At 37.2% G+C, this 19,788-nt stretch overlaps 1 protein-coding gene and 1 pseudogene across 1 annotated transcript; one reads left to right on the plus strand and one right to left on the minus strand.

Annotated features, from left to right (window-relative positions):
* Positions 1-11,989: 11,989 nt before the first annotated feature.
* On the minus strand, positions 11,990-16,055 carry LOC137731654 (dolichyl-diphosphooligosaccharide--protein glycosyltransferase subunit 1A-like). Its single transcript, XM_068470831.1, has 10 exons — positions 15,910-16,055; positions 15,613-15,657; positions 14,738-15,372; positions 14,500-14,647; positions 14,245-14,421; positions 13,934-14,002; positions 13,696-13,785; positions 12,800-12,958; positions 12,501-12,725; positions 11,990-12,325 (listed from the first exon to the last, which is right to left on the minus strand). Exons 1-10 carry the CDS (start codon positions 16,000-16,002, stop codon positions 12,134-12,136), a joined length of 1,833 nt encoding a protein of 610 aa, XP_068326932.1. The 5' UTR covers positions 16,003-16,055; the 3' UTR covers positions 11,990-12,133.
* A 403-nt stretch (positions 16,056-16,458) lies between these two features.
* LOC137732303 (outer envelope pore protein 21B, chloroplastic-like) lies at positions 16,459-19,099 on the plus strand (annotated as a pseudogene).
* The last annotated feature ends 689 nt before the right edge of the window (positions 19,100-19,788 follow it).

Raw genomic sequence — 19,788 nt, forward strand, 5'->3', positions numbered from 1 at the left:
ATTTCAACTTTGAGCAATTTTCGTTTTACCTTTTTATTAGAGGTAGCAGAGGATGTAAACCCTTGACGCTAACTTGCCACCCCCAAGGAGATTAAGTGGGGAGATATATCTAATTATTGCATGCAAGATTCAGTTTCTATACTGCTGTCAGATTATAGGAAGCCTTGTCCTTGATGTCGTGCGAGTCGTTATATGCTATTCTAAAGGTCCGTAAGTTCAGTAAACATTGTAGAAGTTGCAATAAATGTGTTGATGGATTTGGTCATCATTGTCAGGTAATTTCTTACTTTCAAACTAACGGTGTTCATCACTGTTACTCTACGGTAAAATGTTTTGTATTACTCCTGAATATTAGCATCTTTAACTATGCTATGACACTAATTCTAGTTATTCAGTTTGCTTCCTTATTTAGTACCTTAGCGTCGCTAATATCATCAATATCTTTGGTGTAGTGGCTGAACAATTGCGCGGGGAGGACAAATTATATCACGATTGTGTCCCTTATGGCTGCAAGCCTTGCTTGGGTATGGTTTTCAATTGTTTATTTTCATAAGAAACCACGAGGATTTGGTTTACTTACATAATGCTTTGATCTTTCTATCCAAATAAATTTATTTCTCATTATCCTTTTTGCATGTATGTCACAGCTTATTGTTGATTGCGGTGTTGGTATCGCTGTCTTTGTTCAATGCTTTGTTGATAAAAAGGATATGAAAAATCAGATAGCCGAGAGACTGAGAGTTGGGTTTTCCTCGCCCCTTTTTGCCGTTGTGGTGGTATGTTTGCTTCCTGTGTGTCTTCAGGTTATTTTCATTACATATTCAGATAATATGATGACGTCCAATTCCTTAGTCTGCTCGCCTAAAATAAAAATTTCTAGGTCTTGGTTTTGTAGTTGAGGAGAATTCTGGCAGATATTGAAATAGCATCACAAAATGTATATATGACGTCTGCAGGCCCTTTGCACAACAATCTCTTTTCTTGCCATTTTTCCTTTGTGAGAACTATTCTTTTTCCACATAGTTTTGATTCGAAAGATAGATTTGTTTAGGTACCCTATTCCCTCTCCCTCTGTTCATATGCATGTAAAGCATATACAAAAATCTTTTGTTTTGATGCAGGGTATCACAACATATGAGTATGTTGTTGCCATAAGAACACAAAGTGAACATCCAGGACCATCTATAGATGGAGGTGATTAGTAAAGTCTTCCATCTTTGCCAACCAGTTCAGTTGTTACTGCCATAAGTGGAAGAAGCTCTCGTGGAATGAACTTGCAGTATAAAGGTTTGGTGCACCCTTCCAAGAATCTTTATGGACCACCAGGTACTGTACTACCTTTACTTCTAATATTATTATGGAATATGGTGTATTCTAATAGAAGCACATTTTTCTTATAAAAATGGAAAAAAGGGTTTCTTCGTTTTTTGTGGAGAATTTTATATAAATCCCATTGTAGATGGCTAACCTACGAACATTATTTATGAGTGATTACAATGACAATGGGGTGTGAAATTGATTTTGTAGTTTGCATGAATGTTTTAAAAGGCGAAGGTGTAAGCTAGGCATTTCATGGATAACCCCACCTAGATGAAAGCCTTAATGCCTAAAATTTTAATATACATTATGTATATAATTTATATTTATAAATGTAATAGGGTAAATCTCAGTTTACTACCCTCAAGTTTCGTGGTTTTCAACATTTGGTACACGAAGTTTTTTTCGTCCCAGAGTTATACTTCAAATGTGAATTTTGGGATAGTCTCATACATTTGTTAGTCTGGCTATTAAATCTCTTGTTAACTGATGACATGGCGCCCATGTTGATAATGATTGGGCATCACGTGTCATTAAGGGGTCCATGTGGGAAAAAATTTAAAAAAAAAAATCCTGCCCAAATTCTTAACCTATAACTGTGTACTGCCTTCCTTTTTTTCCTGCCAAATTTTTTTGGAAAAAAAAAATTAAATTAAATAGGAAAAAACCACAACTTTCTATTCCAAATCTGCAAATTCAATTCCAAATAAACTTTCAATTCTAAATCTGCAAAGACATTGAATTAGGCTAGAGATGGGTGCATCTTTTTGCTATCTCTCACGACCTTTTGGTCCCCTCACTGGAAAATTGGAAGGTCACAAACCACCCTCTATAGTTGAAATGTGAAACAGTGGACCCGTGACTATGAAAAATGACTGCTCATTTGAGATTTGAGTCACCTTGGAGTAAAGCCACATACTCAACAACGTCTCTGTCTAAACTGTGGAATCCCTAAATCAAAACATACTATAATAACTTCAAACACTGGATTCGCAGATCTACGTGTATTAAAAAATTCTGGTCTTCTTCAATTTCAATTAGGTTCTCAAACCAATCAGGGAACTTCCTTCCAAAGACTAAACCATTAAATCCCACACTATAAAATTTCTGGCGGAACCTTCCGCAGAAAAACCACGCTGAATTTTTTCGATATTTTAAAACTTTTTGTTTCAAAGCGGCGAAACCTTGAGATACTTTTCACTTGTGCGAGTCTGAGACCTTACTTCTGCGACTACTCGACTTTTGTGAGTTCTTATCCTGACAAAATCTCCTTAACTTAAAGTCTCCTCTATCTCAAAGTCTATTCTAAAAAAAAAAAAGAAAAGAAAAGAAAATTTATATTATATTTAGATTTTTTGTTTTTATTAGAAGAGAGAAAGGGTACGCTTTCTAGAAGATTTGCTCGGGGTTGTTCACTTTCACTTAGTCGCCTGGTATCTTGAAGCCTCTTTGCTTTCAGGGGTAGGATTAGAAACGTCTGAGAGAGAGTTCGCGAAAGAATCGTGTGGCGCGATGAAAGGTTTCCCGTTGGGGTTTCTGGCCCCCTGGTTTTCACCTAATTGTGGAAGAGGGGAGGTGAGTTGATCATCCACTCTCTCGTGCGCCTTTCTTTCAGCTTGTTCCTGTTTGTCTATTCGGGACAGGCAGGCAACCCACATACATGAAGAGAAGAAGAAAAAAGTGGGGAAGGTTCTGCCAGAAATTTCATAGTGTGGGATTTAATGGTTTGGTCTTTGGAAGGAAGTTCCCTGATTGGTTTGAGAACCTGATTGAAATTGAAGAAAACCAGAATTTTTGAATACACGTAGATCTGCGAATCCAGTGTTTGAAGTTATTCTAGTATGTTTTGATTTAGGGATTCCACAGTTCAGACAGAGACGTTGTTGAGTATGTGGCTTTACTCCAAGGCGGCTCAAATCTCAATTGAGCAATCATTTTTCATAGTCACGGGTCCACTGTTTCACATTTGCAACTGTAGAAGGCGGTTTGTGACCTTCCAATTTTCCACTGAAGGGACCGAAAGGTCGTGAGAGATAGAAAAAATATGCACCCATCTCTAGGCTAATTCAGTGTCTTGTGACCTTCCAATATTCCAAGTTGTACACCCTCCAAATCACAAGAAAGTATCAAAAGACCATAACTTTAACAACTAATGGGTCAAGATGTTCTTCCAAAATATAAGTACACAATTAAACCAAAATAAGAGTACCAAAAACACCAAAGATCTGTCCAAAACACTAAAGATCTATCCAAAAGTTGTTTCCATAAAAACTAAGAGCATATTCAACCATGACAAAATGAACACTTAAACAACCTAAAGCATTAAATCAGCATCATGGAACATTTATCCTCCTTTTATGACCTCTTGCAGTAGACTTTGAAGTGGTTTGAGAGGCTTGAGTTGGCTGAGGTGAAGGTTGTGGAGCTTCTTGAGTGCATGGCTGTGATGACTGAGAAGGTTGTGGTGCCTTAGATGTTGAGGCCTAAGTAATGAACCCATAAAACATTAGCACTCACTAATCTACATTTCACAAATAATAAATTCACTTAAGAAATGAAAAATCAACAATAAATATCAAAATTATACCCTATTTTTCTTGCTTTTTCTTCATTTTCTAGCAGCTGAAGGAGGATGAATTGTTAGGCATTTGGCCTTGTTGTGTCCCGAGCCCTTGCAATTAGGTAGCACCTTCTTAAAAGCCGGTATTAAACCCTTTTGTTTATTAGAATTGAAAGTCCAACAATGCTGGTTCACAATTCCTAAGTTAAGCAACCAGCAGTTCCAGAAACCAAACCCAACGGTCTTTGTTCTCGAGCTCTACTATGGCATATGCAATAACCCAAGTTTAGTTATTTGCATCCATTCCCACTGCAGACAGTAATTGGCCCTTGAACACTCCTTTCAAGTGACAACCATCCAACCCTACAAGCTGCCTACATTCATTCTTAAATCCATTTTTGCAAGCCCCAAAACAAATATAAATCCTTTGAAATATCAGATGAGCATCATCATAGGGCAACCCCTTCATCTTAACTGTACTACCAGGGTTTGTCCTCCTAAGCTCATCATAGTACTCCCATAACTTTGTGTACTGATCCACGTTACTCCCCTAAAGGATTTTCAAACATTGTGCTCTCACTCTGTAAGCTATCTTAAGGTGGATCTCAACCATTCTTTCCTCCTTCACTATCTCCATAAATGTAGTGATAGGCATGCTTGGGTTGAGTTTGAACTTTATCCACATACCATCTTCAACCTCATCTCCACTTCCTTGTTCTCCCTCAGTTGCTTTAGCCTCATGTTCATCATCACCATTGTAGGCTATGTCTTTAAAAAGACATAGCCCTTTTTCTAAGTGATTAGCACCCCCTTTTGCTCTACCCTTCTTCAGTTTTGATCCACTTCCCTTTGTAATCGAAATAGCCACCCTTGATTCCTCAATATCTTCTATAGTGACACCTTTTTTTAATATGCCACTCTCATCTAGATTCATCAAAAGCTTATGTTTCATGGCAGCTCTCTTCGGACTTAGATGTTCTAGGTACATTTCTATTTCCCTAGTCCTTGGAACATACTTGCACATTTTACCCACATCTTGGTCCCATTCAATAAGCCTTAATCCCTCCCTATAAGACATCCCAGGAATCCTATAGTGATACAAGATAAACCTGTCATATCCTAACTTCTTAAACATTTCATCAATCTCGAAAAAAGACATGAAGTCTTTGTCTACATAATCAAACCAAGCCTCAAACCCTCCCGTATATGCATTTTCAGACCACTTCACACCGTGGTTAATTTTAAGGGTAAATAATTCAGGCATGCCTGCAAAGTCAAGGAAAAAGGTTTTAAAAACCAAAAAGTTAACTCAAAACATTAACTTGTAGGACCATGAGAACAAAAAGGTGAAAACAAAATAATGGGGACCATGAATACAGGGTTTGTTTAAGGGCTGCATATGAAGACAAAACCACATGCACATTGAAAACAATTAACAAAGTAGGAAGCCCACTACAAAACACAATTCCAAAAACTATAGGAAAAAAAATGGGATTAGAACTCACAAATCCCTAAAATTCAAAATTGAAAAATTGGAAAACCTAAACCCATATTATCTACACTTCGAAAAAGGTAGGTTACTTACAATAAACTGGTGTTTCAGCTACTTCAATCCTTCTTTTTTGTCACCCCATCACAAGCGATGGCTTCACGACAACCTTGCCTAGAAACGGTGCCCTTTCTTTGATGTGCAAAAGTCTGTGCAACGTACGACGGCATGCGACCAACAGCGAGTTGGACCGACAACAAGGTGGAGTGATGGCGAAGAAGTCAATCTTTGATGAATAAACTAACAAAGCTCTAAAGATATGGCATAAGAATGCTGCTATGAAGAAAGGGAGTGTAAAGCCAGCAGCTAAGCCATCTTCAGGTGGCAAATCAGTAACAAGGCCGCCGCCAAAGGCTAAGATGGACAAAAACGCATCAGCTCCTGAACACACAGCTAACATCATGGCCAACATAGATATTCAAGGAAACAATACTGACCTCCTATTAGGATCATGATTTTTGCGATTATAGCAGTGAATGCGGGAGAAATACAACATTGAAAAACTTGAGGCTTCGGAAAGCTAGCAAGAATACCATGATTTGTCACATCGTGATTCATGACATCTTGCAAATTCACCAAAATTACCTGAACTTAATCTTGTATAGTAGCACTAGCAGGCCAGAACCCATCATAATGTTCCTAATCTGTGAGCAACATGATCGATCAACTCAAGATTTATGTGGTGAAAACATTCCCTTCTCTTTGTATGTATTATTATTTCTTCATTCATAGTTTTCTTTTAAAACCAAAAATATCAATCAACTACATTGATTTCTTGTGCTTTAAATTTTTGAGCTATTAACATAAATTCCTTCTGAAATTTAGCTTGATTTCATTTTAGATTTTTTAATTTCATAATTTAGATCTTACCCTAGGCTAGGCATCACAACATCTATCATTCTTTTATTTATTTATGAGAGCATTGTCATACTGCTGTCTATCGTTATTGTTTAATACACTGCTTAATTTGAATCTTTGTTATTCTGGACAAAAATCTTCAAAAGATTTGAACTGTTGTTTGTTTTCTTTGATAGTCATGATTGAACATGTTACAGCTATTGGAGCGTAAGCATGGCAGCCAAATCATGCCACTGATGCAGCTATGTTGAAGAAGAAGAAGAAAAAGTTTGAATTTTAGCTAACTGTTTGTTTGTAATTGAAGGTTATAAATTTGTAATGAACGGTCAGGATTATAACATCTTAATGGTGTATAACTTGACTTGTGTCTAGTTTGTTTAAGGTTAATTGAATGCATGTGTGTCACACATGATCATAGTCATGGTGCAACGACTATAATGCCTTGTTTTTTGCTGAGTTTTGTGGATCGAATCCAATAAAGGTTTGAGGAGCTATGAACTCCATTTCTATGTGAATTTCATCTTTGTAATACCTTCTTCAATATTAGCTCAATTATTGATTGATTTGATTACAAATGCATCTTGAAATCTAGCTCAAAACTATCCAAAACACTAACATGGCCTCAGAGCTAGGTTGGATTTGAATCTGGGAGTGAATATGTGAGTGTTCATCTGAGTTTTTCAACAAAGAACTCAGACGCACAAAAATGATTGGATCTAGCACTGATCGTTGAGCACCAATCTTCACTAGTGTCAACTATGAATTTTAGTGTATCAGAATGAAGACTATTTTTAAATCACATAATCTATGGAGCTTTGCGGAAGATGGATTTGTTTTGTCGAAGGAAGGGAAGGAGACGGATGAGAAGCAACTTCTTGTAGCTCAAGATCTCATCTCCAAAGATGCAAAGGCTTTGGGATTGATCCAAGGAACTGTGAGTGATGAAATTTTCCCCCAAATCGCAAATTAGAAGGTTGCAAAAGATGTTTGGGAAGACTTTAAGCAAGAATTCAAGGGTGATGCTCAAGTTATAGCTGTGAAATTACAAGGTATCTGTCATGACTTTGAGTATGCTAGGATGAGGAATAATGAATCTCTCTCTGATTACTTAACAAGATTATTTGCTCTTATGAATAAGATGAAAATGTTTGGTGAAGCTTTACCAAACAAGTGACTAGTTGAGAAATTGTTAATTAGTCTAACTCTTGCATATGATAATATTGTATCTGTTATTGAGGGGACAAGGAAATTAGATGAGATTGATCCAAATGAGATTGTTGCAACTCTAAAGGCATTTGAGCAAAGGTTGAAGAGACATTCTAAAGATGAGGAAGTAAATGAAAAGGCATTTAGTAGCCTGAGTATCCAAAGCAAGGGTGGATCACGGACCACTGGATACAAGGATAAGAAGCCTTAGACGTTTAGAGATAAAAATGGTGATACCAATTTAATGACAAACCTCAATATGCAGCAAAACCCTGGGTTAACAAGGAGAACACAAGGGAGACATGTAAGATTTAGGGTAATATGCATTATGGTGAGTTCATATTCAAGGGAAAATCAAAATGTCACAACTGTGGCAAATTCAATCATTTTGCTAGAGATTATAAAAGTAAATTTGTTCAGCAGGTTCAAGTTGCACAACAAATAGAAGAGGACACATATATGTTCTTTGCTTGTAATTCTACTGCAATAGTCAAGGGTGAGCATGTTTGGTATATTGACAGTGGATGCAACAATCACATGAGTCTATGTTGATTAACTTGGATAGAAATGTCTCAACAAGAATCAAAATGGGAAATAGACAACTTGTTCAAGCAATTGCAATAGGAACATTGTTATTAAAACCAAGAGAGGTGTTAAGTATATTAAAGAAGTAATGTTGGTGCCAGGACTAGATGAAAATCTCTTGAGTGTGGGTCAAATGATGCAGCTTATTTGATGATGATCAGGTTGCAATCTTTTAGGATGGAAACTTAGAGAGTCATGTTGTTACAGTGTAAATGACTGGGAACAGGTGTTTTCCACTACTAATGGAAGACATGAATGGTTCTGCATTGAAAGCAAGTGTTGAAGGTGATGCATAGGAATGACAAAAGAGACTTGGTCATCTAAACCTTAACAGCTTGCAATTATTGTCTGATAAAGAAATGGTGTTAGGCCTACCTAAGCTCAAGAAGACATCTGGAGTATGTGAAGGGTGCATTACTGGAAAGCAGCATAAAGATGCTTTTAGTAAAGAGTTAACATAGAAGACAAGCAACCATTGGAGCTAGTACACTCAGATGTGTGCGAACCAATGCAGGTCACAACATTTAGGGGAAATAGGTCTTTCTTAACAGTCATTGATGATCCTACCAGGATGTATTGGGTTTATTTTCTTAGTCACAAATCAGAGGTGTTCAAGGTATTCAAGAAATTCAAGGCTATGGTTGAATTGCAAAGTGGTTATAGAATTCTAAAACTGAGAAGTGACAGAGATGGAGAATATACCTATCATAAGTTCCAACAGTTTTGTGATGACATGGGGCTTGGAATGCAATTAATAGTGGCATATTCTCCACAACAAAATGGTGTTGCTGAGAAGAAAAATAGGACCATTGTTGAAATGGCCAAGAGTATGCTTCATGACAAGAAACTACCCTATGAGTTTTGGGGAGAAGCAATCAATATTATTGTGTATCTTTTTAGTAGGTGTCCAACTAAGGCAGTGCAACATAAAACTCCATTTGAAGCATTCAGTGGGAGAAACTAGAAATTCAACACTCGAAAGTGTTTGGTTGTATTTGCTATGGTCATATACCTGGACAATTGAAGTAGAAACTTGATGAATCTTCTCTGAAAGGTACTTTTGTTGGCTATGGAAAGATGGAGAAGGGTTATAGGATCTACAATTTGCAAAGAAAGGTCTTCCTTTCAAGAAGTGTGATATTTGATGAAAATGGTACCTGGAATTGGAATGCTGAAACTGCTAAGAAGTTAACTTTTCTAGTAAGTTTGAATCTACCTAAAAAAGATAAGATGTGTTTAGCACCTGAGATTGATCAAATGTCACGAAGAGAAGAATATTAGCTGGAAGGGAGTGGAAGTCAAACTCAGGTGGTCACTGATACTAAAATTGATGGTGGTGAGATAAGCTCAATCAAAGCCACACCAGTTAAGGAAAAGTCACTGAGTGAGATATATGCTAGATTTAATGTTAGCTTAAACCTAAAATTTTTAATGATGCTGCCTTTGATATAGCTTGGAAGAAAGCTATGGAATTTGAAATTGACAAGATTGAGAAGAACAAGACCTGGGAATTGGTTGACAGGCCATCAAGCAAACTCTTATTGGAGTGAAGTTGATTTAGAAAACTAAGCTGAATTTGGATGGAACAATTTAAAAGCACAAAGCAAGACTTGTTGCCAAGAGTTATACACAGAAACTTGGCATTGACTTTAATGAAACTTTTGCTCCTGTTGCAAGATTAGACATCATTAGGACTCTTATTGCCTTAGCAGCTCAGAAGAAGTTGAAGCTATTTCAACTTGATGTGAAATCAGCTTTTCTTAATAGTGTATTGCAGGAAGAAGTTACATTGATCAACTTGAGGGGTTTGTAGTGCAGGGTGCAGAAGACAAGGTTTATAAACTTAAGAAGGCTTTGTATTGGCTGAAGCAAGCTCCAGGAGCCTGGTATGAGGAGATTGATACTCATTTGCACAAATGTGGGTTTACTAGAAGTCCAAGTGAACCAACTTTGTACATCAAGTTAAAGGGAGAAAATGAAAGCATCATTGTTTCTATTTATGTAGATGACATTATCTACACAGGCAGCAATAATGAATTGCTAAATGAGTTCAAACAAGACATGATGATGAGATATGAAATGACAGATTTGGGTCCTTTGTATAATTTCCTTGGAATGGGAATCTTGCAATCTGAGAGTGGAATCTTCATTAACCAAAGAAAATATGCTATTACTTTACTGCAAAAGTTTGGATTGAAAGACTACAAGCCTGTTAGTACTACATTGGTTGTCAATGACAAACTTAAGAAGGATGATGAATGTGTGAAAACAGATGAGAATGTGTAAAGGCAATTGGTTGGGAGTCTTTTGTATTTAACTGTCACTAGACCTAATATCATGTATGCAGCTAGCCTACTTGCTAGATTCATGCATGGTCCAACCAAGAAACACTTGGGAGCAGCCAAGAGGGATCTAAGATACATTTAAGGCACATTAGACTATGGGATTTAGTATAAGAAAGGGAAGGAATCAATCCTAATAGGCTATTTAATAGTGATTAGAGTGGAGATGAAACTGACATGAAAAGCACATCAGCGTATGCTTTCTCATTTAGAAGTGGATCTTTCTCTTGGGCTTCAGTCAAACAACGTAGTGTAACATTGTCAATTGCCGAGGTGAAATACATGAGTGCTACTAAAGCAATAACTCAAGCAGTTTGGTTGAGATTTGTACTTCAAGACTTTAGTGAAGAACAAATTGAAGCCACTCCTCTCTACTATGATAACACATCATCCATTGCTATGACAAGCAATCATGTGTTTCATTAAAGAACAAAACACATTGGAACGAGATACCACTAAATCAGAGAAGCTTTGCAGTCAAACATCATCAACTTGATTTATTGCAAGTCAGAGGATCAACTTGCTGATATTTTCACCAAGGCATTGCCTAAAGATGGATTTTGTATGCTCAGGGAGAAACTTGGACTCAAACCAGCTACCAACTTAGAAGGGAGTATTGGAACATAAGCATGGTAGCTAGATCATGTCACTGATGCAACAACTATGTTGAAGAAGGAGAAGAAGTTTGAATTTTAGCCAAGTGTTTGTTTGTAGTTGAAGGTTATCAACTTGTAATGAACGGTCAAGGTTATAACATCTTAATCGTATATAACTTGACACGTGTCTAGTTTGTTAAGAGTTAAATGAATGCATGTGTGCCGCACGTGATCGTAGTCTCGATGCTTCGGTGGGTTTGCAACGGCTATAATACCTTGTTTGTAGCCGAGTTTTGTGGATTGAATGAAGGTTTGAGGAGCTATGAACTCCATTTCTATGTGAATCTCATCTTTGTAATACCTTCTTCAATGTCAGCTCAATTACTGATTGATTTGATTACAAATTCATCTTGAAATCTAGCTCAAAACTATCCAAAACACTAACAACGTGTACTGGCTAGCTCATAGAAGCTCAAGTCACTTGCTGTACATAACAAATATGTTAAGCATACGCTAAGGAGTTTTCACCATGAATGTTTTCCACACAAATCTGCAGCCTGGTGCAACATTTGAGCTAAATCTGGAGCTTGTGCAAAGTAATTCCGCCTTACGGAAAGCGAGCCTAGCATAGGTTGATTACTGTAGTTAACTTTCGCTCGACCATCTCCCGCCTCTTCAGGTTTCTGTGGGAGAAGAAACCGCCATTTTCATAAAGGTCAATGACTTATATCAGTGGTATCTGCATTGTCTGTATGTAATCTGGACGAATCAGACTCAATTGATGGAAAACTTACTCGTTTGGTTAAAATGCTAACGCAACATATTTGTGACAATCACTTTGAAAAATCGTTTGAATGAGTTCAGTATATAATACAAAGAATTCTTCATCCGTCGAAATTGAGCTCAATCGATCTCCTCACAGAACAACTTAGTTTGAACTTTATCGTACCTAATAATTCATGCTCTAACTTATGAATGAAATTAATCATTTATGCGAATAAACATGATCAAGTTAAAGTTAATACAGTGCATTTTCAAAACCCCCAGAAGCAACTAATCTTCTATTTAACTCACTTTTAACTTCCAGAAAATATTATAACAAACGCAATATGCCTATTTCTTATATCTCGTCAATAAACTCAAGAAGATCGTCAACCTCCTGCCTCAAGGCAGTAATTTTTTGCAGATGTGAAGCAACCCGGTTCTCGATTTCTCTTCCGCCATACTTCTTCTCATAGCAATCCACAACTGTAGAGTGTTTAACCATTAACCTTTCTTCTAAATCTTTCTCCTTCACCACTAGCTCCTCCACCTGTATAAACAACCGCATAATAAATGCAATAATTAAAAGATGCACGGCAATAATACTGTGATAACATTCCGCATGCCATGCAAACCTGGTGTATCGACAAGAATTCCAATTAATTCAGTGGTTGGCAGTACATAAATAAAAAGATAATATAATTCCAACTAAAAGGCCAGCCAACCTTGGGCAGTATATGAGCAGCCTGCTGAGAAGATTGCAAGAATGCCAACAAGGGCTTCATCTCTTTTGAAAGCTCTTTCAACGAACCATCAGCTGCTTTCCTAGCTGCTTTACAAGCTTGGACATCTCCTGTCCGTGAAAGATCACGTAATGATGCTTCCAGCTTATCATGTATCAGGAGGCATCGGTTGATGATATTTTGGATCTTCTGAATTGCTGCTTGCACCTAGAACAAGACAGTAATTACTGTTTTCTTATCGTAAATTATTTAAGAAAGAAAAATACAAGACAAAATCTTACTTCATCCCACTGCAGTTTGGCCAAATAAGATGGAGAAGATTTGGAGATTGACATGTCCACATGCATGTATACAATGCCAGCAACGAAAAGGAAGAAAAATCCAGAAATCAACATCAAGGGCTCAGTCAGCATTGCCAGGCTGTTGAATTTGTAAAAGACCTGCAAATGGAACATACTAAAAGCTATGACAAAATTGAGGACAATATGGTATAACCGGGGAACAGAAACCATGTGAAAAGGCGTCCATTGTCATAGCACATGTAAGGAGATTCGCTTCAATCTTGATTATTAGAAAAGAAGCCATGAAAATTAGTATTAATTGAATCAAACTTAATACATCATGCAAAAATTACGAAATCAGTGAATTAATATCTCAACATTCATGGAAATGAAATATCAATAGGAACCTCAAAACAATAGTAGTCGGATAAAGAGTGAAAAGACGGAAGATGACACAATAAATGGCAGCCAACAGGGCAGCTGCCCAACATGTTATTTTCACTACTATATATAGATAAATATTTAAGTATCAGTATGATGATTGATTCTACACTACAATTACTAAAGAAAGGGGAAAGACAATTAGGCACCTAAAACAGAAAATAGTTTGAATACGATGAAGTAGAAAGTTTGTCAGAAAACATACCCGTCTGATACACTAAAAAGATTAATAGACACTTGCAAGCAACTATAAACTAAAATCCTTTTTCTCATTTAAGCAAAACTGGAAGCTTTAACGTCGAAGTGTCTCGTTTTCTATAGATCACTACAAATGTAAGTTGGTTTTGAAAACATTAACCAACATTAGAACTAAGTAAATGTGTTATTTTAACATTAGAAACTAATTTAATATTCTCATAGCCATCTCATGTTAAATGAGAAAATGTAATTGTTACCTGGAATTTCTGATTATGCTCGGGCACAGCATTAGTCTTTTCCAGTACAACCACTGGCCTTCCAACAAGATCCAAGTGGGAAAATTTTGTCTGTAAGATTCGTACACATATTTAATTAACAAAAGGAAAAGTGAAGCTTTTTCAAAATAAATAAATAAAAAATAAATAAAAAACTAAAAAATAAAAAAAAGAGAATAGGGAAAAGAGAAATAATAAAATATAACTTGGTCTATAATACCTCTCGCGCTTGTTTCAGAGGAAATGGAGCGGATACAGATATATCTCTGGAACCCTCGGGTAGAACAACCTGCAGTTTACAGTCAAAAAATTTAAAAAAAAAAATACAGGAAATGAATTCCAAATAATTTGACTCCAATTCATGCTTTTTAAACATTCCTCCTGATATAACACATCCTACACTATAGAAGGAAGTTATACGAAAACAACTCAGTATGACAATCTAACAAATAAGTAGCCAACAAAAAAGTTGAAGAAAAAAGAATTAACGGATCAAAGGAAATAGTATCAATAAATCATCACATTACCAACCTTCACAATGAGGGTGTCAATGACCACCTCATTCACGGGGCAACCAAAAGTGATATTAAGGACACGTTGTCCATCTGATTCAAACAGAAAATCATGAAGTGGCAAGCCATACCCGATGGTAAAAGCAGTTCTCCAACCACCAAACATAGGATATCTAGGTTCGATTTCCAGTTCCGTCTGCAATCATATATACAAGTTGAGAAAAATCAGGAATAACAACTGGGAATATCAGTCCACACAAAGTAAAATAATTACCTTCTTAGAATCACTCCATAAGTTAGATGTTGAAACATTGCCTATTTCATCCCTATAGTAAACAGAATGAGCTCTCGGTGGCAATTTCGCAACAAGACGTCTAATGGCAGACTGACCTTTGACATGAGGTCTGGCTTGATAATCAAGCCTGCAGAAGAAACAAGCGGAAATTAAATTTAAGCTCCTAATAGCAGAGCACCAAATGACCAACAAGACAAATAAAAAGAAAAAAAAAGACCTTGAAAATTCTCCCTTGCTTTGAGCACCTCCATGGACAAGCTTGTAGTGCTCTGTTACTTGAATATTACCCCAATGGGAAATCTCTATTTCTCGCACCAACTCTTCAGCGACGGCAAAGGGTTGATTGCTCTCAAAATGAACAACTATAGGTGAGTATGAAAGGGGAGAAAGATTCTCATAAGGACCGTATTTGATCTCTGAACCAACACTCTTTGTATTTTCTAATTTTGTATAAGATTCAATTCTCGCATCAGGCAATTTAACACTGAGTGTTTGCACCTTGACTGCATAAGGAGAGAGATAGTATGCGCTTTCCTGAAACACTAGCAGTTGAATGTCAGCCTGAGTAATTTTCTCTGGAAACGGTTTCAATGCACGTGTGAAAACAGCCAATACATCAAAAGTGAAGCTGTCCCCCTTCCCCAGTCCCTTTGGTAAAGAAACAGAATAAAAAATCAAAGCAGGGGGCATGTCATTTGGGTGAACATTTTGAACAGGGTAACTAATACTAGAACCTTTCGCTTTTCCTTTGCCTGCGTTGGGGGTTGCCTCCAGATGTGCCAAATGTTTTGCCTGACTCTCAGGAAAGGCCAACAGAAGTTCTGAAACCAAACTGCTTCCCTCGTTCACCACCTGCAGAGCATGAACGGAACACAATTCAAATTCAAGATATACAGATTTCAATGGTTTCTTATTTATTTTTATTTTCAAACGGTGATAACTTTTCCATGCATTCTTGTAATGATTCTTACCACCCGTGAAATCGAGAATTCAAAATCTGAGAAACTAATTTCTTATTGAGTCTCAAATAAATTTAAGAACAAGGAATCAATATTAACAATTCAATGAATGAAAAGGGTAGTAATGGGGCACCTTCAGTGTGGAAGTGATGCGGGCAATTTGTGATGTCAAATCAATCTGCAACCAGCCAACCAACCAACCAAAAAACAACCAGAGAGCAAACATGAATGAACACCAAATGCAATCTTTAAAAAAAAAAGTAACAAACTTTTGATGAATGAAACTAGAATTTTCGATTCTGAATCATGAAACAATAAAATGAGAAGATGGAGATCTCAAACAACCCAATTCATGGAGTCGGGGAATCATGGAAAGCAGAAACCATGTGAGTGAATTACAGAGAAAAGTGGGGAGAGGAGGGAGACTTACGCGTCGGTCAACCTTGGAGACGACCAGATCCGACAGCACAGGCGCCCACACGACGAAGAGTACCACCAGAAACACATTCACTCTCAAACCCATCTCTTTCTCTCTCTCTCTCTCTCTCTCTCTCTCTCTCTCTCTCTCTCTCTCTCGTGTAGCAAATAGCAAATAGCAAAAGCAAATGCAGCAGCTCTTCTCAGAGGTTTTGGGTCTCTTCAGTCTCGAAACGACGGCGTCGTGTCTCCGAGACTACCGACGAGACTACAGGATGAAGAAATCCTCGAACCAGTTACAGTGAGTGCCAGAGAACCCGACCCATTTCCACAAGGCCCAACTGGCTCAGTTTTAAGCAGGGCACGTGCTGAACTTGACATGCTGTCGCTGATTGGATTGTTGAAGCGAAAAACGCACGTGATGGTCTTCTCTCCCAACTCCCAACTCCCAACTCCCCTCTCCAAAGATAACGAAAAGGACCAGTTGGGAGTAAAAGCAGGTGACTCTCTCTCTCTCTCTCTCTCTCTCTCTCTCTTCTCCGCCATATCCAGCTAGGGTTTTGGGTTTCGGGTTTCGGGTTTCGGATTTCGGATTTCGGATTTCGGTGGTGAGATGGAGACCTCCCTGAGATACGGCGGCGATGCCAAGGCCTTAAGAATCCACGCCAAGCAAAAGCTCCCCCTCTATTGCAAAACTCACTTGCAGGTGAGGTGCCCTTTCTTCCTCTCTTCTCCAGATTTTCTTCAATTTTTAATCTGTCCCTGTTTTTCTTTCTTGGTTGACTGCTGTTGAAATTTATTGCCTTTTCTCTGTGGTAAGTGAATATCAGTAAATTTTCGTGCTTCCAAACCATGATAACTTTCTCAGTCTATAGCCATTGGAGTTGTACTGGAATGTTGGGGACTTCAGTTCAATGCTCAAATTCTTGAATTTTTTTTTTCTGTATGCGTGTCAGGTTCATGGAGAACTAGATACTAGAGTTGGAGTTCCCACTTTTTTTTAGAGCCGTTGTGAGGCGCTTCTACCCCGATGTATGTCGATTTTTCCAATATCTAAGTTGTGCTTACAACAATTTATTTATGTTTGCAGCTCAAGAACAATCAAATAGAATTTTCGATTTTGTGCAATTTATGGCCACTCTAGGCTAACATGGATGCGTTCTTTTTTTTATCATTAATAATAATTGATGTGCATGGTAAGGACTATGGAAATCAATTGTAGTTTTCAGCAAGCCTTGGAGTTGGACTGCAATATGATAAGCGTGAGAAACTGCACTACACTGTCCGTGGGAAGAAGTCGTTCCCTGTGACAATAGATGGCCTGTTAAGCTTTCAATGTTAAGGGAAGATGTAATCTTGACAAAGAATTTAAAGAGGTTGGTACGATGTCAATTGTTTTATTTTGACCTTTGAAAACACTTGTGTGGTTGTGCCCCTTCCTTATATGGTTGCTGAATCAAAACATGCGCTCTCTTGATACCGGCAAAATAAAATATACGCTATCTATTCTCTATCTTTGCTCTCGAGTGTGTTTGTTATTCCTTTGTAGAGTTAGAAGTTAGAACCTTTGTATGTTGACGTTGACTGTAATTCTTCCACAGAGAAACTCCACAGGAGCTGCTGAATTTTCATGGAGCATTTTGAACTTTCAAAAGGACCAAGATGCCAGGCTCAAACTTGGTTATGACTTGTTGGACTAGGTATTGTTGCTTAGCTCAATCTTGATTATGACTTGTTGTTCCAGTCTTGTTTTACGTTGTCGGAATCATTTCATTTGAAATCATACATCCAACAATATCTTCTTGTTTTGTAAATAAAATTCTATTGAATGCATAATTACTAATGTCATAACACAACAACAAAGAATTTTACTTTTGTGCTATAAGATTAGTATACATCTTCTCTTTGTATTCCACTTTTGGTGGACTAAATGAAATATTGGAGTTATTTGATCAAACTCAGTTCCCAAATCGAATCTCCCTCCCACTAGCTTAGATGAATTTAACTAATTATGCTATTGTTTGTCAAAAACTCAGATCCAGTTTTGAATCTTATCCTTGTAAATTGTAATTAAAGGTCACATTGAATGTTCCACTGCGTATTTGTTGTTTTTTCCGCCTTTTTCAGATTCCATATATGCAGATCAGGGAAAACAATTGGACATTCAATGCCAATGGTAATGGAAAATGGAGTGTGAGGTTTGACTTGTGAATAGGGAGAATTTGAACTACTTATTTTGTGGGTCAGATTTGGTGCTGCAAACATTGTTGTGCTGTATTTTACTTATAATTGACAGGCAATTGTGCTAAAACTAAATAGTGAAAATTTTAAGTGGAACATTTAGTGGTCTATTGTTTGATTCTTTTGGCTTATATTTTTTGTATCCATAGCTTCTACCATACAATGGTAGCTGAAAGTTCAAGTGTCTTGAGGCAGAGGTAAAACCAGAGGATAATGCGAATTATATTTGGGGCATATTGGGCAAGAGCACATCACGCGACATCTAAAATGCGAGCTGCTTCTTTTGAGACATTTTTTGAACAGATGGTGTAAGGATGTGGAGTTGTCCTATATCGGAAATGTTAGCTTTGAATGGTTGTACAGTTAAAACACAGAGCACAAGGATGAAACTCTAACCTGTTGAAGGCCCAGAAGCCATGGATGCAGTTGAAGTCAAGAGGAAGTTCTGGAGGAATACCAAGTATTCTACAAACTCCTAACCGTGTAACAATGACTCTGGGAAGCCTCAGTTGTTTCAGTTTCAGGGCTTGCAGGGACCGATATTTATACAAGATATGGGCTAGGGTTTCCGTTCATACAGGAAACCTAATCCCACTTTCTTAGCCTCTAACTAAGGTATCATATTCACATAAAATCAAGGACTATCACTCTTACTGTATTATAAAAAACCTAATATAAGATTGATATCTTAGGAGATCAATTCACAATCTACATTAATCTTTAATATTACATTCCTATTATATGTTGTAGACCATTTGAGGTTGATTTATTTTGGATAAATTCAACATTCTCCCACTTAGTCCACAAATATAATGTTTATGTTTATACTCGAGATTGAAGACTATGTCACTTTAACGGCCATGTAATTGTGATTGCATCCTGTTCTAAATCCAAGTTCCTGTCAAATGCATTTTTTAACATGGAACTAACAAGGTTGTAGGGTTGGATTGACACAACCCAGAAGGTTCATAATCACACATGTTAAGATCCTCATTCACATGAAATTCCGTCAAATTATGATCAAGAGATGAAACTCAACCTAAATACGTCTTCCTTTATATCATCTCAGGTCCTCCATATCGTAACGTAAAAATCACACTTGATGCCTCTTCAAAGCCTATATGCTTGCCAATACAAGCTGTCATCATTCAGTGAATGATTATACACAATCTGCAACATAAACAAACATTGGTAAATATGACTTAAGGCAAAAATAGATGTATTCACCAAACAAGACATGGAATTAAAACTAGACAAAAATGACTAACAATGAAGACAAATGCATGAATTCAAACCATTTAGAAACAAACTACAACTCAAGGTTCTGTGAGAAAACTAGCGTACTTATTTAACTCAAACTATAACCATTTCATACTCCCACTAACTCAGCATATCAAAGCTCGAAATTAATTCCATAAATAATGAACCAATGTCAATGTCTTGACCTTTTCCCTGACCAATCTGTACTTGATATGCATGTGCTTGGTTCCTAAAGACCTTTTGTTGTTCTTAGAATAGAAAATTGTAGCAGTATTGTCAGAAAGAATCTGTAATGGCCTTTTAATGATATCTAGAACCCTAATTCCTTCTATAAATTTTCCTATCCATTCAGCTTGATGAGAGGTAGCCTCGAAACGTGCCTTATACTCAG

Source organism: Pyrus communis, chromosome 4 (genome assembly GCF_963583255.1).
Source record: "Pyrus communis chromosome 4, drPyrComm1.1, whole genome shotgun sequence".
NCBI classification, from domain to species: domain Eukaryota; kingdom Viridiplantae; phylum Streptophyta; class Magnoliopsida; order Rosales; family Rosaceae; genus Pyrus; species Pyrus communis.

What these genes read in the sequence shown, in the direction of transcription:
- LOC137731654 (XM_068470831.1), bottom strand. Translation starts at nt 16,002, where the DNA reads ATGGGTTTGAGAGTGAATGTGTTTCTGGTGGTACTCTTCGTCGTGTGG. An exon ending in CTCTGAAACAAGCGCGAGAG is followed by an intron (nt 13,786 to 13,933) that starts GTATTATAGACC and finishes CGAATCTTACAG; the next exon opens with ACAAAATTTTCCCACTTGGA. An exon ending in AGCATAATCAGAAATTCCAG is followed by an intron (nt 12,959 to 13,695) that starts GTAACAATTACA and finishes TTCCATTTGCAG; the next exon opens with GTCTTTTACAAATTCAACAG.